General features: G+C 41.0%; 2 protein-coding genes across 5 annotated transcripts in view; one reads left to right on the plus strand and one right to left on the minus strand.

The window, feature by feature from the left end:
- Positions 1-17,315, plus strand: part of PALS2 (protein associated with LIN7 2, MAGUK p55 family member) — a 39,868-nt gene extending 22,553 nt beyond the window's left edge. For all 4 annotated transcript variants that reach the window (XM_077303777.1, XM_077303778.1, XM_077303779.1 and 1 more), the window contains exons 6-12: positions 1,557-1,688; positions 3,455-3,554; positions 4,367-4,435; positions 5,938-6,099; positions 7,638-7,840; positions 8,859-8,987; positions 10,764-17,315. In XM_077303777.1, the coding sequence (XP_077159892.1) occupies positions 1,557-1,688; positions 3,455-3,554; positions 4,367-4,435; positions 5,938-6,099; positions 7,638-7,840; positions 8,859-8,987; positions 10,764-10,940 (972 nt within the window). In that variant the 3' untranslated portion in view covers positions 10,941-17,315. The remainder of the gene's footprint in view (positions 1-1,556; positions 1,689-3,454; positions 3,555-4,366; positions 4,436-5,937; positions 6,100-7,637; positions 7,841-8,858; positions 8,988-10,763) is intronic.
- A 1,331-nt stretch (positions 17,316-18,646) lies between these two features.
- GSDME (gasdermin E) overlaps positions 18,647-27,047 on the minus strand; it is a 40,540-nt gene continuing 32,139 nt past the window's right edge. Inside the window, exons 6-10 of the mRNA XM_077303782.1 lie at positions 24,601-24,789; positions 22,737-22,864; positions 22,370-22,565; positions 19,315-19,388; positions 18,647-19,125 (exon numbers count right to left, since the gene is read on the minus strand). Of these exons, the coding sequence (XP_077159897.1) occupies positions 18,886-19,125; positions 19,315-19,388; positions 22,370-22,565; positions 22,737-22,864; positions 24,601-24,789 (827 nt within the window). The 3' untranslated portion in view covers positions 18,647-18,885. The remainder of the gene's footprint in view (positions 19,126-19,314; positions 19,389-22,369; positions 22,566-22,736; positions 22,865-24,600; positions 24,790-27,047) is intronic.

Genomic DNA, 27,047 nt, shown 5'->3' on the forward strand with positions numbered 1-27,047 from the left:
TGGGAGCGTTTCAGTAGGATTGGAAGCACTCAGAAGCACTCTTGCCATGTTAAGTGACAGCCCCCTTGGTAATTACAATAATCTGTAACAGCTTGTGCCGTTAAAATAATTGAGCCAGGGGTAGGGGGGCGGAGAGTGGGCAGGGACTGTCCAGACTTCAGGCCAATCAGGACGTGTGCAATGCGTCCCAATTTGCCCAAAGTCAAGACAGTCCCCACCACCAACAGCCCGTCCTGGGGCCCATTTTGGTGTCTGTGGCCTAATTCATGCAAGATGGGAAATGAGGTTGAACGCAGAACTGGGAGGAATTGGCTGCCATGTAACCTCCCCCTAAGAAGAATCTCCAATCTGATTTTCCCTTCACATATCTGAAGATACGGCTCTGGAAAGCTCATCTGTAACCACTATGTCACAATTCCCAAAGGTCAGTCCTCTTTCACACTCAACAGACTTTCAAAACCACAGGTTTTTGACTCTTACAGATTGGACAACTCCTCCCCTTCTTCTTCCCACCGCCAACCTCTAGCGCCCATTGTATTCCTGAATACACCGGGCTTTGCCCCTAGTAACAATAAAAAAAATGTGAAAAGCTCTATGCGCATCCTTGGTCCAGTCACTCTCTTTCATTTTAGCCTAGCTCAAGGTTGTTGTGAGGATAGGAGGCAGAGAGACTACATACTCCAAATGTGGAGGGAGGGAAAATAATTTTAATGTGAAATTCAAAGTGAGAGAGAGATTGGACAATGGTTTCCCCATTAAGCTTCTTGTTGACTCAGATCCTATCCCCAAACAGTTTTTAGAGGCTGTTGTATGTTTTCACGCCACAGGCATTATGACTAGTTTTAAAATAAATTCAACCAAGTCCTGTAACAATGCTATGCACACGCAAACACACCAAGAACAAATGTGGTTGGATTCCCCATCCTAGCAGTCTCTGAGATTGACTGGATTAGGTGGAGGAAGAGGCCAGTTTCTCTGCTTGAGAAATAGGATGGGAAAAGAAAGACAGGACTCTTCCCCACTCATCAGACTTCAGCTCAGTTATAGAAGGAAAGGATTTCTGAGCATGTTGAAAGTGTCTTCCGCATTATGGCTGATCAGCTGAAGTCTTTCCACAATAATTATTGTGTGAGGCACCAGAAGGTATGAGTTCTCATACAAGCCTGAGCTCTGGTACTTTCTGGATTAAAAAACAACAAAAACCCTTAAAATAGTCCTATGTATTTTTTTAAAACCCTTAAGCTCTGCTTCCATGGGCCTCAATTGAATTCTGAGAACATGATTCCCCCCATCTTTTGAAACACCTGAAGCTTTACTTCCGGCAATACTTCTGTATCAGTGTTAAATGCAATGCCAGTCATTCATACCTGGCTGCCTCTCTTGCTTTCACCTTTTTGGAGGCTTAATTATGTTTAAAAAATTGTCCTTGGTCTTCCTGTGTTTTCCATTAAGTCAGAATATTAAACTGTGATGACCAAGTATAAACTTACAAAGCATTTTTAAAACTGTTAGAATTATAATGCCTTAACAGTATTACATTTTATTATCTGTTTCAGGTATTTGTGAAGTGTCATTTTGATTATAATCCATACAATGACAACCTGATTCCATGCAAAGAAGCAGGGCTCAAGTTTTCCAAGGGAGAAATTCTTCAGATTGTAAATCGAGAAGATCCAAATTGGTGGCAGGTTAGGGCAAAGAAAGCTACTTCTCTAGAACTTTGTTTTGTTTTGCTTTTGGTACTAATCCAATGTTCCTTTGGAAAGTTTCATAAGCTATATTGGTCTGACATAGTTTTTAAGCCTTTTATTGTATGTTTTCACACTGTATGAAGTGTTCTTGATCTGGTTATGTTTGGGTGCCACAGGAGATTACTTTCAAACTTGAGTTATAGACAGCTATGTTCCTGAGGTTCAGCACTGTTATATAAAATGAGAGCTGTCATGCAGAATCAAACCATTCATCCCATCAGTTCCAGATTGTCACAAAGGAGTATGTGCCTTCACATAAAAAACAGGAGAGACTGAACAGGGGAGAGAGGTATTTTTTAAACTTAGAAGTACACTTTGCACTGGCCCAGAACTGATTGCCACTATTCCTAAGTTTAGCTAATGTTGAATTCAGTCAGGTCACACAATGGAACTAATCCAGAAAATCATGTACATCTTAAACTGAGTACACCAAAATTAGCAGACTTCATGGATATTGGAATAAATGGAAAGAGCCCATTCTTTTGAATTACATGACCACACCTAAAGTGATAGAGTAATACCTTATTTATTTTGTTTGTTTTATATATATGCTGTGTTTCTACTCAGTGTATCTACCCAAAATGGCTTACGCCATTCTTCTCTTCTGAGAGAAAATGACTAGCCCAAGCAAGCTTCCATGGCAGAGCAAGGATTTGAACCTAGGTCTACCAAATCTTAATCTGACCAACCACTACAGTATTTGAAGTCTAATGAAGTATGCAGCAAGCTTTTGCATTCAGCAGAACTCTTCAGGTTGTGCTGAAAGAAAGTGTTGGAGGGAAACAGGAAAAATGTTGAGCATTACTAGTGCAACCTTGTTTTTGCTGCATTCCTACCTCATAGTTTGGTTTTGCATTGGGAAATCTTTTCATGCAGCCCCTTAGGTTCACATCTGATTCTTACTAAAGTTGCTGGAAAAGAAAGGAAGGATGAGAGAAGTCTTCTCTTCTTCCCTCCTTATCCTAGTACACAGCTATGAAACTGGTTGAGCTGACCAGGTGTTTGTGCATACCTGCTCAGGTGGTGGTGGGTTATGCAGGCTGATATGGGGAAGGGGGAGCTAGAGAGTAGATCATGAGGATGGAAGAATTAGTTACTACGGAGTCCTGACTTGTGTGTGCTGTGGACTTGGTTCTGTAGGGTATGTTCACACTAAGTGGCTATAAATTGTGAAATATGAGCTGCTTTAGTCTACTTGTCAGGCTAACATTGCCTCTTAGAAATGTAAGCAGAAGTATTTGCCTGGCAATAGGGAACTGCAGTTCCATTCTGGACATGTTCATTGAGGAATAGGTTGCGGTTGATGGGAGTGGGAGCAGAGAAGCGCTGAATCACTGTTCTGGGAAAACCACATCACACCTGCTTCCTACATTTGAAACCTGAGTATTGAGTTGGGTCCCAAGGTGCAGTTTGTGCTGGAGGATCAGTACTTTCATTATTGGGGTGGTACTTCCATTGATCGAGGGGAGGAATTTACACTGTAGACCACCCAGTTTGCCCCCACATCTGTTTATGAGGGTACTTGGATTCCTAGGAGTAGAATTTGGGAGGGTCAGTGGGATGTGGCAGCAGAAGCTTTCTCTGTGTCTTTGAGTCTGTGTGTGTGCAGTGTACATCTAAATATGCTGATGTAATCAGATTGGATTATGTTGATTAAGGCCTTGGCTGTGTTTTGATTATTATTTGGTGCCAAATAATTCCAGGCCAGCCATGTCAAAGAAGGGGGAAGTGCAGGACTGATTCCTAGTCAGTTCCTGGAAGAAAAAAGGAAAGCATTTGTTAGACGGGACTGGGATAATTCAGGTAAGCCGCACAATCTCATGATTCTTTATATCACTTTTGCAGTTTCTAACCCAGGGGATATGCTTTACACCGTGCACAAGCAGTTTCAGTGTGACCGGGAACCATCAATTACCATTTTTAAAACTCCTTCACAAATTTGAATCCTTTCTGCCACCTGCTGGCAAATAAGTAATATGAAACAGGAAAAGGAGGTTGTGAGTAGATGGCTCCCCTGTTGCTTTTGTGCTTATTGCATTTAATTGTTGTCCTGCTCTTAGTATTTTTGTAGAAGGGCAGACTTGTAAGTGCAGTAAATAAATAAAACTTGCCCATTTTTCTGGGCCAGTTATTAGTTATAGCCTGAACAACTGAAATGACCCAACTGAGGCTATCATACTTTGCTCACAAAATGAAAAGACAACACTTTCTAGAAAAGACATAAATGCTAGGAGAAGTTGAAGGCAGCAGGAGAAATGGAAGACCCAACCTGAGATGGATTGATTAAATCAAGGAAACCACGGCTGTCAGTTTGCAGGGCCGTTAATAGGACATTTTGGAGAGCCTTTAAAATCATGAGGTCACTATAAGTCAGAAGGGATTCAACAGCATTTAACCACACAGCCATTTTTCTGTTCCAGTTATATCTTTGTAAATATCACAGATTTTAGTAGTGATATGTTTAAATGTGCAATTAAAATACTTTTAAAACAAGTGCTACAGTTATCAGTCATGACATGGATACTTTATTCAGAATAACAGTATTTAATGAATTGATATCCAAGACTTTTCTGTAAGAGTTTGGAATTTCTAAATTGTCACTTTTCTGTCTTCAGGTCCATTTTGTGGAACATTAAGCAGTAAAAAGAAGAAAAAGATGATGTATCTCACAACTAGGAATGCAGGTACTTGAATCTTAATACAAAATATTATATTCCATCTAAACAGTGTTAAAGTTTGGCTATTTTCATTTATTTTTGACATAAACTTACTTTTAACAAAATATTACTTCTCTACACAATCTCGTTGTATTCTAGTCATGCATTCCTATGCATAATAATCCAGAAAATGTTTCTAGGTAAATTTAAAGTTTTAAGATTTTATACTACCAAAAGATTAACTGTGAGATGCCAGCCAGTTCATAAATGGGTTAAATAAAATGTCAATTGTGAAACTTTAAGGACATTTAATTTCTAACATCCTCTAACACAGGGATTCCCAACCTCTTCGACACTTAAAGTAGGAGCTTATTTAACAGAAAGCCTTCTAAATTGAGGATATTGGGTTAGAATATTTCCTTGGATACACAAAGCTTAAGTCACAGTGAAGGTCCTTGTGCTGTAGTGGCAGCCACTGACAAATCAGCAATTAAAATCTGTGCGGCCACTCAGAAACCTTGTTGGCCAAAAGCCCCATCTGCCTAAGAACAATTGTTAGGCACAAGGGAAAGGTGTTGGGTGCCATAGCAACCATGGGTATAAGCTGGGGACCTCTGCTGTGATGTCTGTAACCATGGACACTTCACTGGACAGTCCTCTTTGCTGTGGATCTAGGTGTTCCAGGGGAATAGCCAGATGCAAAATACCAGAAGAAATAAAGCAGAAATAAAACAAAATAGCACCAAGTATTCTGGGTTTTTTTTACGTTTTAAAGCAGTACTGGTGCTGCTGAGGTGGCAGGCAAATTTTCTAGAATCAAGAACAGTCGTGTGTCTTATAGAGCAGACAGACAGATCACATGAAGGTCCTCACAACAAACAAACTTGACTCTAAGTGCAGAATTAGATGGCTTCTGTTACTGATTAACTATTTGTGTTTGTGTTTCTTTTGGATGGTTCGTGCAGTTGTACCAGGTGGCCAGGCAGAAAAAGAAATTTGGTGTGGCTTGTGGCTGAGAAAATAAAATCTTCTTGCCACCTACATAGTGACTTTCTGGTATTTGTCGAGTTATTTGACCAGTCAGCTTATCAGTGTGCTGTTCCTAGGGAAAATTCAGATACTTCTGTGTTTGTATCCTTAGTATTAGTAAATATAATTACTTGCACAGTAAACTCATTCATAATGAACGCTGCATATAAAAAGTGGTACCTTGTACAAATTATCAATTCAGGGAAAAACAATTTTTATGGATTCCTATAGTAGATTTCATTGTGCAGAAGACTTTGCAGTATGTCATTTTGAACTGTAACTGACTATAGTGAATTCTTTTGTGAAATCAGTTGTATTATGAATAGCATAAGAAATAAAAAGTTAAATACCAAGTAAGTAGCAGGTCCAAAACAGTGTAGTATATAATGATAACGTCAACCCAAATAAAATGATATCTTGATGATTCTAATTACTTGATTATTGAAAACTAATTTTAAATGTAATGTTTTTGTTTTAATGTTTTACTTCTTTGCATCAAGAATTTGATCGTCATGAAATTCAGATATATGAGGAAGTTGCCAAAATGCCTCCATTTCAGAGAAAAACACTGGTTTTAATAGGAGCCCAGGGAGTTGGTCGAAGGAGTTTGAAAAACAGATTTATTGTACTTAATCCCACCAAATTTGGAACCACAGTGCCATGTAAGTTCATAAATGATATATGCATTTCCTTCCTAGGTTATTGAGCCCCTCTTTTACACCTGTAATAATGTAGTTAGTGTATTATATATTCCCATATGTTAGATCTACCGTCTCAAAGGCTTAAGAACGTTTGTCACTTTACTGCTAGAAAATTTTCTCATACTAAGAAGCTTGTTTCTACCATAGTTGATAGCAATGAAAGCCATCAAGATGTCCAGAGGGATCAACAGACTTGTATTTTGCCCTATGTTTTGAGTCTGCTAATAAGGGCATGTCTGCAAACACATAATCAAGCAATCTCAGGATTGCAGCTGCCTGAGAGCAAGTCCTAATGGGACTTGTTTAGATTCACTGCCAAGTTGGAATGAGCTGCACATACCGTGTGGAGGGAGTTAGACTAGATGACCCTGCAGGTCCCTTCCAACTCTCATTCTATGATTCTTGAACTGAAAAATAATACAAAGTCATAGAATCATGTAGCCCAACCCCCCTGCACAATGCCAGAACTCACAACTACCTTCCTACCCACAGTGATCCCAATTTCATGTCCAAATGATTCTCCCCTCCTCCCAAAAAATCTCCAGATTCCAGCCTGAACGGGAGGAAATTCACCTTCCATCCCACAGTAGCAACCAGCAATTCCCTGGGTATGCAAGGAAGGGTCACAAGAGACAAACACTGCCACGTCCCTTCCTGCCATAATTTCACAAAAATGATGATAGAATAAATTTCCACCTCTTGCCAGAACCAATTTTTTTTTGCAGAAACAGATAATGTAGTTCTCTCTGTAGTTCCATAAATACATTAACTTATTTATTTATTTATTTATTTAGATGCCAGAAGAAAAGAAGAAGAAGAGTTGGTTCTTATATGCGGCTTTTCCCTACCCAAAGGAGGCTCAAAGTGGCTTACAGTCGCCTTCCCATTCCTCTCCCCACAACAGACACCCTGTGGGGTGGGTGAGGCTGAGAGAGCCCTGATATTCCTGCTTGGTCAGAACAGTTTTATCAGTGCCGTGGTGAGCCCAAGGTCACCCAGATGGCTGCATGTGGGGGAGCGCAGAATCGAACCTGGCATGCCAGATTAGAAGTCCTCACTCCTAACCACTACACCAAACTGGCTCTCAGCACTCTAGCACTCGTGTAGAGGAAGGGCTGTGGCTCCATGACAGTGGATATCTTTCTGTGCAGAGGATCGCAGGTTCAGGCCCCAACATCAGCAAGTAAAAAAGATAAAGTAGTAGGCGATTATAAATAAAAGACCTTTACCAGAGATCCTTGAGAACTGCTGTTAATCAGATTGGAAGTACTGACCCTGATAGACCAATCACCTGACTAGGTATAAAATGTTGCTGAAATCCTCTAAAACAAGCAAGAGAGCAGGAAGAATATTTATTTATGTGAGGAATCCAAAGAACAACCAAGCAATCCTTTCGTTTTATAAAGTGCTCCTGTGCTTAAAACAAAAAAAAACAAAAACCAATGCATATCTCGTTTATGTTGCTTGTCTAATGTGTGCATTCTATTGCATTTGTCCAGTTACATCACGAAAACCAAGGGATGATGAAAAAGATGGCCAAGCATACAGGTTTGTGTTGCGAGCTGAAATGGAGGCAGATATTAAAGCAGGCAGATACCTGGAACATGGAGAATATGAAGGAAACCTTTATGGCACCAAAATAGATTCTATCCTTGAAGTGGTTCAGACTGGAAGGACATGCATCTTGGATGTGAATCCACAGGTATGCAACAGCAATAGTCCAGCAGAAGCATTACAACAGGAAAGGGGGAGTGGGGGCTTTGAAAATAGTCGTGGCATCTGTTGTCATGAGTTTTTGCCATCGCTGCTGAAGAAAGTGAAGGAATAATGAACCGTAGATTTCTTACATGAAATCAGCACAGAAAACTCAAGGATATCTGAGGCTGTGAATAAATGGTTCCAAATCCATATATTGTCCAGTTTAGTTATCAAATAACTTTGGCAATCAAAACAGGATCCTAGATATTTCATTCCCTTCTTCAGTAGTTGCTCCTATTAGTTCTGAGAATGATTCCATAATGGATGAGCACATGCCAGTGTGATATTATCTATACATTTGATTTTGGGGAAAAAAGCTATCTCCAAATTGAGAGCTAATAGGAGCAATCACTGAAGAAGGCTGGATTCTAGAGATTTCCTTGAGCTTCTGTGCTGAAGAAAGTGAAGGAGCCTAAGATATTTATTTATGCATTTTATATAAAAGCAATCTATGAAAGCATAGGTTTTTTTCTTGTTATTTGAAAGTGTAGACCAGAGTTTCTTGAAACTCTGGAATTTCTTGATGATCTTGGAAGTGGGTGGGAGATGATTAATTTTTAATATATATTTTAAAATTTGTTAAACATTTATTAGGTGATATGATTATATATTATATATGGTCATGTCAACCCACCCACCCCCTCCCAAAATGGCCAATTATGGGTCTGGAGGGGGTGGGGAGTGGCCCCAAGTGGGCGTGTACACAGCTATGTTTCCCAACCATATCCTGTACAATTGTGCCACTTCTGGGGTTTCTTGAAGCCTGAAGGGGGTTTCTCAATGGTAAAAATGTTGGGAGAGGCTGATGTAGACTTTGTTAAAAAGATAGCAGTCTTTCAAGATGGCACAGTGCACAAAATGGTTCTTGCCTTCTTTTAGCATTCTGGGTTGTTATTGTGATAGTGTTTTCTGTTTTTTGTCCAACATTTTGTTGCATCTGACTAATTCTCTGTTCTCTCCAGGCCCTGAAAATACTCCGAACAGCAGAGTTTATGCCCTACGTTGTTTTCATTGCTGCTCCAGAGCTAGAGACTCTGCGTGCCATGCACAAAGCAGTGGTGGATGCCGGAATTACAACCAAGCTTCTAACAGTAAGGAAGCTCTTCCTTTTTAAAAATAGATGTGAACAAATGTTGGTCAATTAGCATTTGTGTTGTACAGCCATGGTGGTGTTAGTGGTCCTCCTCTTGAGGCCCTGCCTTCTTCCCTTCCCTGTCTTTAAGCTCATTGTATGTTTTCCCTGATTGCTACGACTCTCTTTTTTCCATTTCCTCCTTTTAAACTGCCCCCTGCCTTCTAGGAGTTCTGAGTAGGCAGATTCTCCCTGCTAGGTTCCCCTCACCCCCTTGAATACCTTTTTAAAGTCTCGTGTAACTTGTGTAATGTGTAACTTGGAGAAACAGCTGTTTCTTTATTCGTTTATTGATGTGGCTGGTTAATTCAGCACATAGTTTCCTGCTTCTTTCAAGGGAAGTGACCTTCAAACTGTGTACCGTTACTGATTTACCATCAGGCTGCTTGTGGGATTTGTCAGTCATAGGTTACCTTGCCCGATGGGGAGCTTTCGTAGCTTCCACGAATATTAGAACTGTAGGCCAGTTTCATGAAGCAAGGCTAGGATGTGTAAGATCAGGGCCCCTCCCTGAGTTAGCCAGAACATCAGTCTGCTTAGGCAGCCTCTGGGGATGGGTGTACAAATGAGTCTGTGACCCAAGAGTTGGGAGCTTGGTTGCAGCCTGGGGGGTGGGTGTTGAGTTTTAATGGGGGTGGGGATTTTTTAGACTTTTATGGGATTTTGTATTGTAACCCACCACAAGTCACTCAGTGATAGTGGGACATACATACATACATACGACTTGTATTCCCTCCACCCCATGTGAGAAAGCAAGATCATGAACAAGGCTCAGTGTGAGTAGGTACCATCAAGCTCATGAAAGCAGGCTTGAAGCTCATGTATTTCCCATCTCATGATGTCTTGGGGTAGTAATGGCATGGCAGAGCGCTAGAACTGAAAGTGTTTGCATGTTGATATGATGCTATGGAGTAAGTGTGGGAATCAAAGTTTTATTGCTTGTAGTCTAGATTATTTTCTCCTGTGGCCTGAAGTACAACAAATCCTTTACTTGCTTAAGAAGCTTGCTTTATTAATTTTTTTATCCAGTTGGTATTTTAACCCAGTGGTCCCCAACATTTTTCCAGCTGGGGACCGGCGGGGCAACTGCCCCGCCTGCGCAGCGTGCAAGCGCGGCCAAAATTGTGCATATGCGCACATGCACCATGCGCGGCCAAAATAGTGCACGCGCGGCCAAAATAGCGTGCATGTGCGCAAGTGCCACGCATGCACGATTTCAGCTGCGCATGGCGCATGCGCAGCCGGGTCGCGCATGCACAATGCGTGGCGCTGCCCTGATTCCCTCTCCCTCCCCTCCCGCAGTAAGAAGCTTCCCGGGCCACAAGCTTGCGGCCCGGGGACGTTTTTTACTGCGGGGGGGGCGGGGAGAGGGAACCGCGGCATCGGGCCGCAGACCGCAGGTTGGGGACCACTGTTTTAACCAATCAAGCAACATTGCCATGAGCTGATACTTGTAGTAAAACATTTTTATGCTGCCGTTCTGCCCATCTTAGCATCCACTAAGGCAGCAGACATTAAAAACCCTAAAACCTTACAAGGAGAATGGTCAGTCAGGGATCACTATTTTCACCTGACCGTGGAAGACAGCGATAAGGGGCACAGGCAAATCTTCTTGTAGAGGGAATTAGATTATTCTGCTGTCTAAGATAATAAAATGGACCTTCCAACTGGTTGAACAGTGTCTTTCCATCTTGATCATATCATGGTTTCTGCTCTTTTCTTTGTCTTCTAACAGGACACTGATTTGAAGAAAACTGTAGATGAGAGTGCTCGGATCCAAAGAGCTTATAGCCACTATTTTGATCTGGTTATTGTGAATGACAATTTAGATAAAGCTTTTGAAAGATTGCAAAGTGCTACTGAGAAACTGAGGACGGAACCACAATGGGTCCCTATTAGCTGGGTCTACTGATGCAAGCTAAGATGGCTGCCAACAACAAACATTATACCAAGAGAAGATTGTACAGAATACCTGACAGTTACAATTGCAGCAGCAGCAACTGCTACATTTTTATTCTGTGTATATTCAGATAGTGGTATGCTATTACAGATTTTTATACAAAATGTTGAAAGGGAAAGTGTACTTAAATATGTAATTTATTTTAATTTTTCTAACTTTTTACCAATAACCTTTCTATTCATACTACATGAAGGAAATGTGTTGAAGCATTTTATAAATGTTTTGATTTTACTACTTTTGCCTTCTCTTCATCTGCGAAACCTTCCAGTCGTTCACTTTAAAACATTTTGGTCTAACATTTTCACTGTGATGAGGGAAAAAAAAATACTTGAAGATTTGTTTTGTAAAACTCTTGTTCAAATTGAGTGTTCACTTAGTCAGTGGGTTTTTTGTTTTTGTTTTTTGGGTTTGTTTGCTGTCAGGACAAGACACTAATCACTACCTTAAACACATTGCTCTTCTTGATGTGAGCTGCATTTTCAATACTTGGGAAACAAACCAGCACTGAACTATGTAAAACACATGCTTTTTTTTTTAGCTTAATGTTTCTACAAGTTTTGCAGTTGCCCTGTCTTGTTAGACAGATGTACTGTATAGTTTTTCCCTAAGTTAGCTTTTTACAAAAAATATAAAGCAATACATTGAACTTCCTCCTCAAGGCTGGTTTTGGCGGCCAATACCAACCTATTAGAACAAGTCCTGCTGACTCAGAGAGTGGTCATGTTCTTTATTGTGCTTGAGATGAGGGCAACATTGTCCATGAGTGTGCGCCTTACAATACTGGACCTTCCACAATGCTTGGCCTGTAGGATGGATGTTCTCACTTGTGAAAAATTATTGCTTAAAAAGAACAAAGTGTGCTCTTTTTTTCCTTTTTTATATTTAACCATGACCTTGCTCTGTGTTTGTGCATTGTTCTATGATACAACTAAGAGGCTTTTATTTTACACTTTGGAATATTTGAGTGGTTATGTGCATTACAAAATGTGATGTGATGGGACTTTGAGCTATGTATTACCTTGCGTTTAAACTGCTTTATTTACCAAATAGTGCATGAAACTACAATTATTGTTGAATGCAGAAAAACATGCTATTTATAAGAGGGTTTTTTTTGTGATATTTTTAGATAACATTCATTTGATTTCCCTTCCACAGGCAGTGGGCCCAGCAGATGAATCCATATTAACACTAGGCTTATACTGGGGCTATTATGTACGACAGGAAACCTCTCAAAAAGTCTGCAGACCAATATTTTTTTTTTTAATTCTGCATTTGCCACAGAAAACCCATCATAGTATTTTTTTTTTTTATTCTGCATGGCACTCGCCTCTCATGGCAGTGAAATGAAAGTCTCACTTCCCCATTGGACTTAGGTTAAAGCCCTCCTCAATAGTTCCGTAAGACTCTTCCCAAAGACATTTTTCCCGCTGTTGTGAGGTACAAACCATCTCCCGATAGAAGAACGTCATCATAGTAGCACGATCCATGATCTACCGTGGTAAGCAAAAAAACAGAACACAGCCCATACGTTTTAAAAAGGTAACACAGTGTCAGTGACTTTGGTGAAATACTGTGAGTGCATAATGGCCCCTTGATATTTAAACACTTTTGCTTATATGTATTCTGTTTCATTAATTTCATTCATTCATTAATTTGATCTATTGCTGTTTTTCTAAATACTCACATTCATCCTTACAGATGTGCTTGGTGCCTAAAATTATGGTCATCTGCCCCCTGCATTTATTTCGTTCCATGTGAGGACAGGCATTTGGCTTCTGAATTGTTTTCATCACCAAAGTATCATACACAGGGTGCCAACAAAGAAGTGTTCTTGAGGAAAGGCTGTGCTAACAGTTTTTGTTCTTCTTTAAATGCACAAGAAAACAGTGTTTGGATAGTTTTACATTATACTGAGAAATAATGACCCCCCCCCCAAAAAAAATCTAGATGACAAAAAATCCTTTTAAGGATTTTTTAAAAAGAACTTAAATATATTTTATAAATATTATGCAAATTATTGGATGTTTTTGTCTTCATTGCTGTTGGTACTTAATTCTTAGCTTTGAACCACAAAATATTTGCTAATTTCCGTTATAGTAAAATTATATATATAGTCTTTGAAATTGTATATGGCAAATTGGGGATAAATATCTATTTTCATGGGGTTAGCACCTAGTGACTTTCAAAGTAAACAGAACTACTGATGGACTCAAGTCACTCTTATTGGACAAAAGCTTGCTCATTCAGACATTTCCTGCTTGAAAAAAGGCTTCTCTGAAGTACAGCAGACTTCAGCCTTGGTTGTAGTTCATGTTGCTCCTCTTATTTTAGTTTCTTACTGGACAGCAGTTCCAGTTGGCTTGGTGCTACTCCTTTTTGACAGCTTGAAGTAAGATGCTCTAGGTAATTGGTATTAGAAATAATCTCTTGGGCAGACATTAACTGGAGAAACCAAGACAGAATATTCCCACATCCTCTTGGTGTTTGTATTGCTATAGAAGAATTTAGTGGCAAATAGGTCAGATGTCCCTGTCATCACCATTGGCTTTGGAAGGTTAGAATACAGATAGTTGTACCCAAGTAAGAAGACCCTATGAGAAATAGCTGGTGTCCTCTAGAGCAGCCTTTTTCAATCTTTTGACCATGAAGCACTTTTTCAGGCTTCGAGGAACACTGGAATTGATGTCAGCTGGCCACACCCCAGGAAGTGACATGTCACCAGAAGTGACATCACCACGTGGGAAGAGGCAGGTTTGAGGAGGGCAGAGTGGCAGAGAGACAGGAGGGAGTTTAAGCCAGGAGTAGGTATGCAGGCTCTGTCCCCTCCTGGGCGCAGAAACCACAACAGAATTCACATTTGGGGGAGGGGGACCAATGGAAGCAGCCAATTCCCTAGCTTATGGTCAAGTCCATTAAGGCAGCCTCCGCACACTGGCCACGGAAAAGCCACAGACCCCTTCTGGAGTCCCCAACCCCTGGTTGGGAATCCCTGCTTTAGAGGTTCAATAACTGAATCAGTCTTGGTATGCTTAAGTAAATTCCGTCTTCATCCCGAAGTCTGCACATGGGTGTAGAGACTGTGGAGTTGACATTAAACTGGAAAACAGGTCCATGCTTTAATATATGCATGCACACACACATGTGCATGTTGACATGTAACTATGTCTTTTAATTAGGTGGCAAAGAAATCAGTTTTTTTAACTGTGATGCCAAAGGGTGGTTGAGCTGGCTTCTCCCTAACTAATAGCCAAAAAATATACATTTTTACTGTTTACAGAATTAGACATTTTTTAAAATGCAGATGTTTGGACATTCTTTCCTATGAAAGGAAAGAAAAAATGTCCAAAACTATGGTCCCCTTGCTCTTCTCAGGATGACACTAGAAATTCAAAAAGAAAGTAGGGAATCTTAGGCTCCAGGCAATAGCACAGAGGTCTCCATGGGTTATTTTTAAGGCGTCTCTTTTTACTGGATGAAGCAAATATATGAAGCAGAGATTAATTTCCTTTGCATGTTTCCCAGTGACTTATTCAGCAATGTTTAACCAAGATTGTCCACCATGTTTTTATTTGCACATGTATGTAAATAACCCGTGAAAACCAGCAGTGACTTGGATACAGTTGGAAGTCCAATTACAATTTAGATCTTAATATAAAACAATTGCTTTGGACATTTCCTTCTAGCCATTTCCATGCAAAATGTAAACCCAGCCACTACCAGGGCTTTAAATGTGATTCCTTCTTTCAAAGGCCAGACTTTGAAAAATTGCAGTTAGCTAGAAGGTAGAAATAGCACACCTTGGTCTACAACCAACTTCTGTTGGTTAGAAGTCAGACAAATGCACTTCAATCCAGAACCCCTGCAGTCTAAGCTCATCCATTTCATTGGGTTTTGACTGAAGCGACTCTGCAAGGAATTTCATTACTACAGTAACTTAGTACTTGGGTGTTTCTTGTTTTTACAGATAATGTATACATTGCAAGTTTTACATTAGTACCCGTTATTGGAAGCCAGGGTCCAGAATACAAAAACAGCAGCAAGATGTTAACATTTCTACCAGTTGGGCTGTTGCTTAACAAGTCCACCTGCCTATTGATGTTAAAGCAAGATGGTATAATGTGCCTGAGCAGCAATTGGTGGATGCAGATGTGATAAGTAGAAAGTAATGGCTTATGCCAATCTCTTGGCTTGACTACTCTAAAAGTTTGAGGGCCAATAGAAATCAGAAATATCTGTGCATGCAGTGGGTAGAATTCTGATAGAATAAAACAAATGGGAGTGGAAAGCCATTCAAAGTGTGTGAATATTTTAATACCTATAGCTATTTTGCCGAAAGATAAAATCTGGTGTACCAGAGATCGTAGCTGCATCATGTTTGTAGGAAGTTACACTCACCTTTCGGCTTCCATGTGAACTATGCAGTTCATAACATGATGCAGAGTTTGAAATCTTCGGCAATGCTGGCATTTACTGCAACCTTTTGGGTGAAGTATTGATATTAAAATTCTAATCACTGTAAATGGTGGCGTTGACACAGGCTTGCTCAAATAAAAATTTTAGATTTTTATTTCAGCATATCTAGCTATTTGATGCTTTCTTTTCAGGGACAGAGCTGCAATTGTGTTGGCTTATGCCAATATAGTTTGAAATGTAGAAGAGGGCTAGGAAACACTAAATTAAACATGCCTCTGTGAAAATAGCAGGCACAGCTGGACCCAAGGATAGAAATTGAGAGGTTGTTGGGCGGCAGTCTCCTGACGTGTTTCAGAGAGTGGCTGTGGACTTGCACTATAAGTGTGCATAAAACTTTTGCTAAAATATCACTGTTCCTTGTGTTTGTGGGCTTATAGCTAAGTGTGAAAAAAAACAATTATTCAACAGCTTGACCTTTTAGAGCTTGCTGAATCTCTCCTTGTGGGAGAATTTATACATGCTTTTAGAAAAGCAAGTTTCTAGTCCATAAGCCTGTTTAGATGAGTTGCCTGGTAAAAAGAATGATAAGTAAACTAGAATTGTCTGTAAAGCATTTTGGAAGCAGCAGGAGAGAAAACGGAGTGCCCTTTAAATTCTTCCCAAAGTTGTATTCAAAGAAGGGGATGAGGAACTGAAACATTTTTGTCCCTTGACATGTTTGCACCAGGTATGAAAGAACACTATGTAGTTAGTTGCTCAAGTCTCTTGTTTCTTCTAGTGTGACTATAGCAACTAGAAATAGAAAGACCATGAAAGCAGGCTCACCTGACCCCTTTTGCCCAGGAAGAGGTGCATGCTCCCAAAGGCTCATTAAACAGCATCTATAAAAAAAATAAGGTCACAATCTAGCAGTGGGAGTGCTAAGGATTCAGTTTGGAGATTTATGTGTAAACCTGGACTGGAGTTATTATGTACTTGTTCATTTTAAAGTACTTTGCCAACATGTGAACAGCTTGTAGTACCCATAGTAAGACAAATGATTTGCTTTTTAGCCCCTGGAGGCAAAGTGTAGTGTCTGCTCTTGAAAAGGACAAGATAATGAAATTGTGTGCATTGAAGAAGAATGATAGGTTTTAACATTTTGAACCAGTGTGCCAGAGAACTTGGACAGTAGCTTGCCAAGTAATAGTATCAACTAGCAGGGGCCGCAGGATGGTGTAAAGCCAGCCTGCCATTTCTCATCATTAAAATCCAGTCGAAAACTATTGTTGATTTAATGTACCAGTCAGGAAAACAAACACACCTTTGTACTGGCATCTGTGTTCTAAATGATACACCACATAGCATTGACATGCACTTATTAAAAATGCATGTTAAGGAGAGCCTTTTGGGGCATTTTTATCAATCTGTCAGAGTTATGCAGCTCACAATTTATTTAATATTTTGGATTCTATATAAGCATCCACGGTAGTTGTGCATTGTTTGTGCACTTGGACCAGACTTTTTAAAAAGCTCCATAACAAACGAAAACTTAGTAAATGTTGCTGTCTGTCACAGTGACTATATTATAAACTGACAAACAATAATCCAAAAAGGGCTGGGGGGGACCTTCTAGTTAACTTTTTAAATTTCAGCCATGTCATTCTGTAGAATTGTTGAAATGTATAAATCTGTGAAATCCTGTATTTTTGTATATATGAAATAAAAAATATTGGGGGGAAAATTTCACTGTTGCCTATAACCCACCAGCAGTGGGTTGCTGCATTGTACTGGAATGATCCTAAATGTTCTATGGGCACAGGATCCATATCAGCCACTGAACAATATCTATTACACACCGTGTTTGGGAGGAAAGAAAGCCAGGGCTGGGGCAGCAATGAGAAAAATCATTAAAAGTTTTTGGAAACAAAAAGGCTGGAAGACAGCAATGGTGAAAGTTGTGTTTGCTCTTGGCTGCAGATTTGTTGGGCAGATGTTTGGTTCCCATTAGGAGCTCATTGACTTAATCCCTCTGTTGTAGCCGAGCTGCTCTCAACATTGAACAGCCCCATCCATCACAGTCTTGCGAATACTGGAACAGCGCAGCCCAACCTGCTTGCATTTCCTAGAGCAGGGGTAGTCAAACTGCGGCCCTCCAGATGTCCATGGACTACAATTCCCATGAGCCCCTGCCAGCGAATGCTGGCAGGGGCTCCTGGGAATTGTAGTCCATGGACATCTGGAGGATCGCAGTTTGACTACCCCTGTCCTAGAGCAATAACAAAAGGAATGTGACCTATTTTGTTTTAGAAACCAGCTCAAGTTCATCAGTTCTGACCAGCTGAAAACTACACTCTGATCCTAATTCAATCATCCTGCCTGAGAGTCTTACGTTTATTGTATTGCCTTTGGATAGGTTTCGCTTTCTGAGACAGCGTCCTGGCTAGGGCAAGGGATTAAAGCTAACCCCATGTGCATTTCTTTTTCCCAAACATCCATGAAGTCCCCCAGAAGCCCAGTTTTGCACTTCCCCAGGCGTCATGCATGCCTCAACTTTGTCTGGAGGGCTCCATGTCATTTCCTAATTCAAAATGATTAAATTCTATTTAAGGCTGCTCTGAACAATGAGCGGGAGGGGAGGGAGGAGAAGAACAGGGACCTACCCCAAAATACAGATTACCTTTATAGCAGTTAAGGTAGCTAAAGGCAGCATCAAATCTGCAGCACACAGAGACCTTTAAATGAGTCCTTTCCCCATGTGCCTGTTTTGGAATGTACCGTATTTTAATCACGTCCCTCTTGAGAGTTGTTTGCTGTAGCAGTGGGCAGCAGGCAGTACAGAGTTGTGAACAGCTGCTATGCAGGGAGAAGATACATGTCAGGCATTTGTGCTGGCACACTGCATTTTCTCCGCATGGTGCTACAGCCTGGCTAGACAAGCGGGTGAAAGAGCACACAGGGCTGGCGGTATAGGCATGGGCCCTCTCTGCTGGCACCAAAGTATGACGTGGACAGAGAGGAGCTGCTTCCTTTCATAGCCTGGCTTTTTCTCAACAAGGATGACCCTGGGAATGGAGCCTCTGTCAGAAATCAGTCAATTGCTTTCTTATTACTAATGAGCAAGAGGAGGAAACCCCAACTGCAATAAGGGATAAGCTTTTGCTTGATTATACTCAAGACTGCACTGTGTGTGTGTAGAAGGGAAGGAGGACAAAAAGTCTCAGAGAATGCTTCAGACAACAAAATGCTGCATGTACAGACAAGAGTTGGATTGAATGTTTTTGACTCATGCACAGTAATAGAAGACAGTGAGTAGAGGTGTGCAAAAAGCATATTTCTATGGAGTTGATCAATGCAGACGTTATACCACAGTTTAAATATTTGTCTCAGCAGTCAAGTGACCCTGCCTTGCTACAGCTACAGCTTCATTGCTGTGATCCAACCCAGTTTGACTCTTCTGAATCAAGTGGTCTTAAATAGTTCAGTTACAAAGCAAGCAGCTATTTCACATCTGGGCTGTTTTCCAACCTAGTGCAAAGAGTCCAGACAGCGCTATGTAAAGAACTATTGGTAAAAATTTGGGTTTCCTCATGGTTACAGCTCTGATGGATGATTCTGTCATTTCAAGGTTAATGTTTGATGAATCAAACAGCCTTTGCACTAGGCAAAATCTTCCTGTGTCAGCGAGTGGAGCCAGCACTGGGTCTGTGAGTTTCACTGTACCATCTGGGGAGGTCATATCAGGCTGTTCAGAGACAGAAAGAAAGGATCACTGTCACAGAAAGCAGCTCTTTTTCAAAGGACACCCACTCTTTTTCAAAGGACACCCAAGAGCATGTTTAGACATGCTGTTCAAATTCAGGACAGTGCCAAGCAGTCTTGCTTCATGCAGAGCTTGGCCACCAATCCAGACTCTTCACATCTCAAAACTTACCAAGCAACACAGGGCAGGGACAACCTGGAGGTCACAGCAAGCCCACAGCAGGACACGTGCAAACTCCGACAGTTCTGAGGAAAGGAGAAACAGATGCAAAACAAGTACAAAGTGGCATGTCCGTTGTCACAGAAGCTTAAGCAAACACAGGATAGAAGAAAGTATAAGGTTCAAGAAAGGCTCTTGACTAGTCCTAAAGCATTTTCCTGTTTTGTTTTTCAAGATTACCAGGAAAGGTTTTCTTCCTTGGAAAGTTGTCCCTCAACCATGCGATTAGCAAAATAATTCAAGCACTGTGCAAACTTGTCCTTGGTTTCTCTGCAACCGATTTTCACATTTTTAAATTCTATTTATGCTTGTATTTATTGATGGCCACTCCTCGGCTGGCTCATGGCAGTTTACAATAAAAAACCCATAAAACAACAATGACCATCCTCATAATGGACAAACTAATTTGTTTCCCTCCCCCCACCCCATCCACAGCCAACGACACCAGGCCATAATGGTCCCCATTAGTCCAACATCATCCCTCAGATAGGCACCCATGTCCAGCTGACTCTACAGGACCTATACAGGGACCTACACAGGGAAGGACCTGATCTTCCTGGCCCAACCTCAACCAAATGCCTGGTGGAAGAGCTACATCTTACAGGCCCTGCAGTATGTTGACAGCTCCATCAGGGCCCTCAGTTCTAGGAGTTCAGGACTGGAAAACCCCTGGTCGAGGCCAGGCATGTCTTGGGGGGCAGGGGACGGGGGATAACAAGCAGGTTCATAATGAAGAACCCTGGTGGGAGGCATAAGGAGACAAGCAGTCCCTCAGATAAGTGGGATCCAGGCCATGGATGGCCTTAAAAGTAAGAACCAAAGCCTTGAACTTGATCCAGAAGTTAATTGGCAGCCAATGCAGCTGCCTCAGTATTGGCTGGAAAAGGAGATCAGCCACTGTCCAGAGAAACTGGTTGGCCACTGTGAAACAGGATAACGGACTATTGGTCTGATCCAGCAGGGCTCTTGTTATGTTTAAAAGGAACAGATAAATAAAGAAGGGGAGGAATAGCACTATATGTTAAGAATATATATACTTGTGAATGTATATACATGTGGCTGAGCATGTGAGTTCAGCTGAGAGTCTTTGGGTAAAAATAAAAGGAGTAAGAAACAATAGTACCGTTATGGTGCTATAGACCGCCAGGCCAGGTGGGGGACTTGGATGAGATGCTCCTAGACCAGATTACAAAGTTTTCAGAGAGATGGGACCTTGTGGTCATAGGAGATTTCAATTACCCAGGTATTTGTTGGAAGACAAGCTCTGCTACAACGGAAAAGATCACATCCAAATGGTGCTTGTAAATGGTTCATCATCTTCTTGGAGAGGAGTGACAGGTGGAGTTACTAAGGGATCTGTCCTGGGCCCTTTGTTGTTCAACATATTTATAAATGATTTGGATGAAAGAATAGAGGAGTTGCTTATTAAATTTGCAGATGACATTAAACAGGGAGCGGTAAACACACCAGAAGGTAGAATCAGAATACAAGATGATCTTGACAGGCTAGAAAATTGGGCTAAAATGAATTTCAATACTGATAAATGTATAGTTCTTCATGTAGGTAGGAAAAATCATTTGCATCATGTGCAAAGGATCTGGGGGTCTTAGTAGGCCAGACACTGAACATGAATCAGCAGCATGACTCGGTAGCTAAAAAGGCAAACAGGATTTTGGGCTGTGTTAAAAGAACTATAGTGTCTAGATCATGTGAGGTGATGTTACCACTTTACTCCACTCTGATAAGATCTCACTTGGAGTGCTGTGTTCAGTTTTGGACACCACAACTCAAGAAAGATGTAGAGGAACTGGAGCATGTCCAGAGAAGGGCTACAGAGATGGTGAGGTGTTTGGAGATCAAGTTATATGAGGTAAGGTTGAAGGAAAATGACTGAGAAGTGATAATGATAACCCTCTTCAATTACTTGAAGGGCTGTCCTATAGAATAGCGATCCCCAACCTGTGGGCCGTGGACCACATGTGGTCCTTCGACTAATTGGAGGTGGGCCCCAAAGGATACCTTCTCCCCCCAAACCGGCTCTTTACAACACACTTCGGGTGTCGTTGTCTCCCATCACTCCCAGATGGGACTATCTCGTTGCAGAGAAACAAGCTCAGGGTTCCCATTGATTTGTCATGAGTTAAAATTTGCATGAAAATAAAATGTTCCTTATGTTCATTGTTGTGGCATGTCTGTATCTTATTTTGAAGGGATGCTTAAACATTACCATAGCGATCAGAGAGCATTAGGGCAGTGGTTGAGAGTAGAGGAGTAAACTACCCCCCCCCCACCGGGCCTCAGTAAAAGGCGTTGAGTGGTCCCCGGCATTGAGTGGTCCCCGGCGATAAAAAGGTTGGGGACCACTGCTATAGAAGATGGATCAGAGTTGTCTTCTGTTGCCCCAGTGGGTTGGACCAGAAGAAACGGGTTGAAATTAATTCAAAATAATTTTCAACTAAACATCTGGAACAAGTTCCTAGCAATTAGAGTGTCTCCTCAGTGGAACAGGCTTCCTAGGGGGTGGTGGGTTCTCCTTTGGAAGTTTTTAAGCAGAAGCTAGAAAGTCATCTGAGAAAAATGCTGATTTTAGGAACTTAAGCAGATTCTCAGTGGGTAGGCAGGAAGGGATGTGCCAGTATTTATCTCTTGTGGCCCTTCCTTGCATACCGAAGGAATTGCTATTGCCATTGTGGGATGGTAGGTGATTTTCCTCCAGGCAGGCTAGATTCTGGAGATTTTTGGTAGGGGGGATTACTTGGGAATGAAATTGAGGTCACTGTGGGTAGGCAGGTAATTCTGAGTTCCTGCATTGTGCAGGGGGTTGGACTAGATGACCTGGGAGGTCCCTTTCAACTCTATGATTCTATGATTCTATCTATCCCCAAGCATGACAGGAAAAAAACATACAACTTCAGCTACCTGTACCAGTCAATCCCTGAAAGCAAAACAAAGGTGTACACAGAGGCAGATTCTCATTAGAAAGCTAATTCCTCTCTCCTTTCTGTACCTGCCACAGCACTGAGGAGGATGTGAGCAGCTAAATGGAGATCCTGATTGTTACGCTGGTCACTGAAAACCAACTGTTCATCCTGGAAACTGATTCCCAGAAGCTGTAAGAGCACTTCGATGTTTTGTTGCTCTGGCAACTTGAACTCCTTCAATACTAAGCTTTCCGACATGTCTTCTGAGTATATATTGTCCAGCTGCAAACAAAAGAAACAGATATCATGTTCATGGGGTGCTAAATATTTAAGGAGAATACTTGGGGTCCTTTAAATAACCAGCACTGTTTCTTTCTAAAAAGCCAGTTGTGAATAACAAGAACCAAGTATGCTTAGATAACATTTTCTCTGATTAGGAAATAAAAGGATTACCACATCCTCCAACCAAGTGACTGTTTCTTCATGAAGCAGAAGTTCACAAATGACTTGGTACAGAGCACCCTGTTTTCCTTCTGAAAGTGTCATGAAGGGCTGGAGTTGAGTCTTTAACTGTAAGACATCTGCCAAAGACAAAGGGACATATTAAGCAATACCTACTTAATGGAAAGCAATATGTAAAACTATCATCATTAAATATAACAATTAAAGGCTATACATGCACAAAGCATTTTAATGTATAGCATTAGATCATTTCAAATCAGAAAACAATCTTAACTAGGAAGTACATCCAAATGCAACTGTTTACCAGGCCAGGATTAGATGCTGTACTCATTTGGCTGTTTTGGTTTTGTTTTTCTACTGAAAATCTTGCATCATATTGAAGAGATGAGAGGAGAATGGTTTCAGCAGAGATCCAAAAATGGCACTTCATCTTCTCAATAATGAAAGAATATTTAACGGCTAGATATGCACCTTTACAATAAAATGTTCAATTCCACTCATGTGCCATATTATAATTTCTTTAGTGGAAGTTAAAATCATCTTTTTTTTTCAATGCAGAGCTTTAATAAGTATAGATAAGCTAAGAAAACACAATCACATGGAGCTTTTAACAAACACACTACTCATTTAGCTATACAAAGGGATGTATTTTGTTCTTTCAGCCATTGCTGTGCTCTGGGAGTGCTTCAAAAAAAATCCCAGATATTGGAAAATGGCTGTTATTGGCCAGTGCTACAGATCAAGTAAAAACAACAGGCCAACTTCTCAGACCATATAAAGGGTGCACTGATACGAGGGAAAAATTGCAACTGAAAAAGCAAACAAAACGACCAGGAAATGATGGTCACCAAGGTCTCATTTCTGCCCTGCACATGGCTTTATCCCATCTTCTTGGCCCTGATTACATAAGGTACAGCCAGCCACTTGTTCTATCACTACACAGTTCTCACCAGCTTTCCACCTGGCCTCTCAATGTGATCTTTACCTTTAGCTGCCATACACAGACATCCCTATGGCCTCTCAGAATAAGATGGCACTTGCTGAGAAAAACAAGATTCCATAGGCTGAGATGCCAAGTAATCCTCCACTGAGGAATTTAATTAAGAAACTGCTGGCATGCAATATAACAAATGCTCTAGAATTGCTATTCCATCCATGCCTCCTAAAACATTAATCTGGAGCATTTTGGCAAGAATATGCGAAAAACAGGAAACCGTTCACAATTATGCTCATGGCACGTGCATTCTCTACAGAACAAAAAGTGCCCATTCCAAAGGCATCACATTTTAGCTAGTAGGTACCATCAAACTTTTTTTTTTTTTACAAACTTTCCAGACAGCATCTCCAGGCCATGCAGTAGCAACTGCCTTCTGGCAAAACACTGAATAGCATGACACAGGCACCCCTGCTGCTGGAAACTGGTGGTGGTGGTAGGATTATGGGTACACACACACACACCTATGTGGGTGTAAAAGTCAATACACCCCCTTAAAATGTATTTGGAGGGCTAGGGAAGAGATGGGGATGGTGTACAAATTGACCGATTTAATTGGTTTTGGTTTTCAACTAGGGAAACCGCCAAATATTTAATCTATTTTGTATGCAATCTGTTTTGCAATCACTATTTAATTTAGTGCTAAGGGGCTTCTAAGGCAGATAAAGCCAACATGGTCTCCACAATTTCATAGCAATTTATGTCCCTGAGTAAACCATTACCCTATTCTAATCAATTAACAATTTCCCACATATCTAACAAAATTAGATGTCTTTTGTTCCAACCTAATAATATCCTCTGTACTGAAGACAAATTATGAAAATAAAGCATTCCACCTTTCTTATAGCATTGTAAGCATACCTTTTTTCAAAATGCTTAATGGAGCCTCACTGGGGATTGGGCTTTCTGGCACAGGGACTTTATCATGGTCCACAGCATCTGGCTGATGGAGGAAGAGAGCATCTCTGAAGATTATTGAGTAAGGATGAGCTGGGTCTTCTGCACTTTCCCTCTCGAAACCACCTTGCTGTGCATCCAGCAGGCAGAATTCTGTCAGTTTAAAATGGTTTTACATCCAGTCATTCAGGAAGAAAAGAAATTTTGGATTACATATGCCTTTTTTAACTCATCTAAACCAGCATCTAACTTTATACGCTAGAACTTAGGGGGGAAAGTTATAGTCTACACAATATTTTTTTGCCCAGTTTAATTACCGTATTTGCCGGCGTATAAGACGACTGGGCGTATAAGACGACCCCCCAACAATTCCACTCAAAATACAGTAAGTACTATGGGCCATTATGGGCAGCTATGTCTATCCCAACTGAAGTGCACCTGGTGTATAGGACGACCCCTCCATTTGGAGGTATGTTTTTCAGGGGAATAAAGTAGTCTTATATACCAGCAAATACTGTACTTATTATTTTGCTTGTTTGATTGCTTGTTAGCCACACAAGCTTGGATCAAAAATTGTGCAAACACAAATTTATTCATTTATTTAACATTTGCACTTGTTGACTGCCACTCCAGGGTCTAGCCGGCTCATGGTGGTTTACATAAAAATCTAAACCTCATATAGAAACATATAGAATACACAACAATTGTTCAGGATAGTTTGACCTCTCACTGCCTTGGCAGAAGGGCACTGAAATGGAAGTCAATTGGACACTATCTGAGAGGCAATTGCGAGTCATTTTGCAGACAAAATCTCAAGACTCCGCCATGACCTCCCTTCAACCATAGACACAGAAAGTGAACTAGATGCCCCTTGGCCTTGGTGAGAACACTGAGTAACTTCAGATGACTCACATTGATTGAAGTGGACAGTGTAACAGCAAGGAGGCCAACCACTTGCCCATTAAGCATTATGCACAGCTGGGAGAAGAGAGAACACACACACTAAAGAATGCATGAACAGAAAACCCAAATCTCTCCATATCCATTGTCCAAAATACTTCCCCAAAATTGTAATAAAATGCACAATGAGAAAAATAGATTGTTTAAGGGCAAAAGCACAGTACAACCCATATTCAGAATTTAAATAGAACCTTTCCACATTCATCTTTCAGTGAACTTAAGGGGAAGCACAAAGACCAAGAAGAAAGGATGTCTGAAAAGCCCTTACCAACTCCTCTGTGCTACAACAGAATGAGAATGAAAGAAAGCGGTTGTTCGTATAATGGCAAGCATATTTGAACCTCCTCAGAAACTAAGGAGAGTTACACAGCAAGAGGAAAAAAGTAACACAAATTCAAGCTTTCTCCACAAGAGCAATGGGGCTCTGCAGTAGTACGGTAGGGGTACACTTCCTCATCAACTTGACAGGTCCGGAAATGCCTGTGCAGCTGCGTGTGTAGATAAGAATAGCCTGGGGTAAAAATATATATAGGAATTTCTGACTGCCCCCTCTTAAAACTGATCAATTAAAAACATATAAACAAAAAGCGTGGAGGGAGTCTCGCCTGGGGATCACTTAGTTCAACAGAATGTCCATGGTTGGCACTTAAGCAGTGTTTTTTAATACTTGTTAATTTCAAAAAGTACCAGCCCCTATGCTCTTGATACAGAGATCCTGTGTATACAGCCAGCACTTTGAGAGCTCTCTGATCAGGAAATCCTTGTGGTCAGCTTCCAGCCCTGGCTCCCCCCGACCAACCTCTCCTCGACTAAACATATTAAAGGATGTGGAGAGACCTAATGGTGTGTGGCTGAATTTGGGCTGCCCCTCTCTTCCCCCCCTGAAAGGCCTGGGTAGATAACATTGCTTTGCTGCAGCCTTCTTTATCGTCCTGCAAGTGTGCTTTGATGTAATGAGCAACGTTTTTTTTCTATTGTTGGGAATATCTGCTGGTTCATCACTTAGGCCAACAGAATGTCCAGGGTGGATGCTTAAGCAATGGCTGTATTTTCTATCCTTGTTAATTTCACAGTATCATAGCCTGATTAAAATAAACATATTAATTTTGGATCTTTGATGCTAAAAAAACAGCCCTGTGCTCCTGATACACAGAAGCCTGATTTATTTTCTCTCTTTCAAACACACGGTTTGCAATGGAATCCTTTGCATATCTCTCAACCTTGCCCCACAGTTAACCCCCCTCCCCTCCCCTCCCAACACATATTAAACAATGTGCAGAGACCGCGCAGGGTCTGACAGGATTTTTAAATGGTAGATCCAGGATATTTCAAATCGTTTTTTTAAAATTATCCAACCCACTTTGAATGTATCTCTCCATGCACTAGATTTGTGTCAATTAAAGGCAATATCCTTATTACCAGCATGTAAAACAAAAAAAAAAAAAGCACCT

The sequence above is a fragment of the Paroedura picta genome, chromosome 11, assembly GCF_049243985.1.
Source record: "Paroedura picta isolate Pp20150507F chromosome 11, Ppicta_v3.0, whole genome shotgun sequence".
Taxonomy (NCBI): domain Eukaryota; kingdom Metazoa; phylum Chordata; class Lepidosauria; order Squamata; family Gekkonidae; genus Paroedura; species Paroedura picta.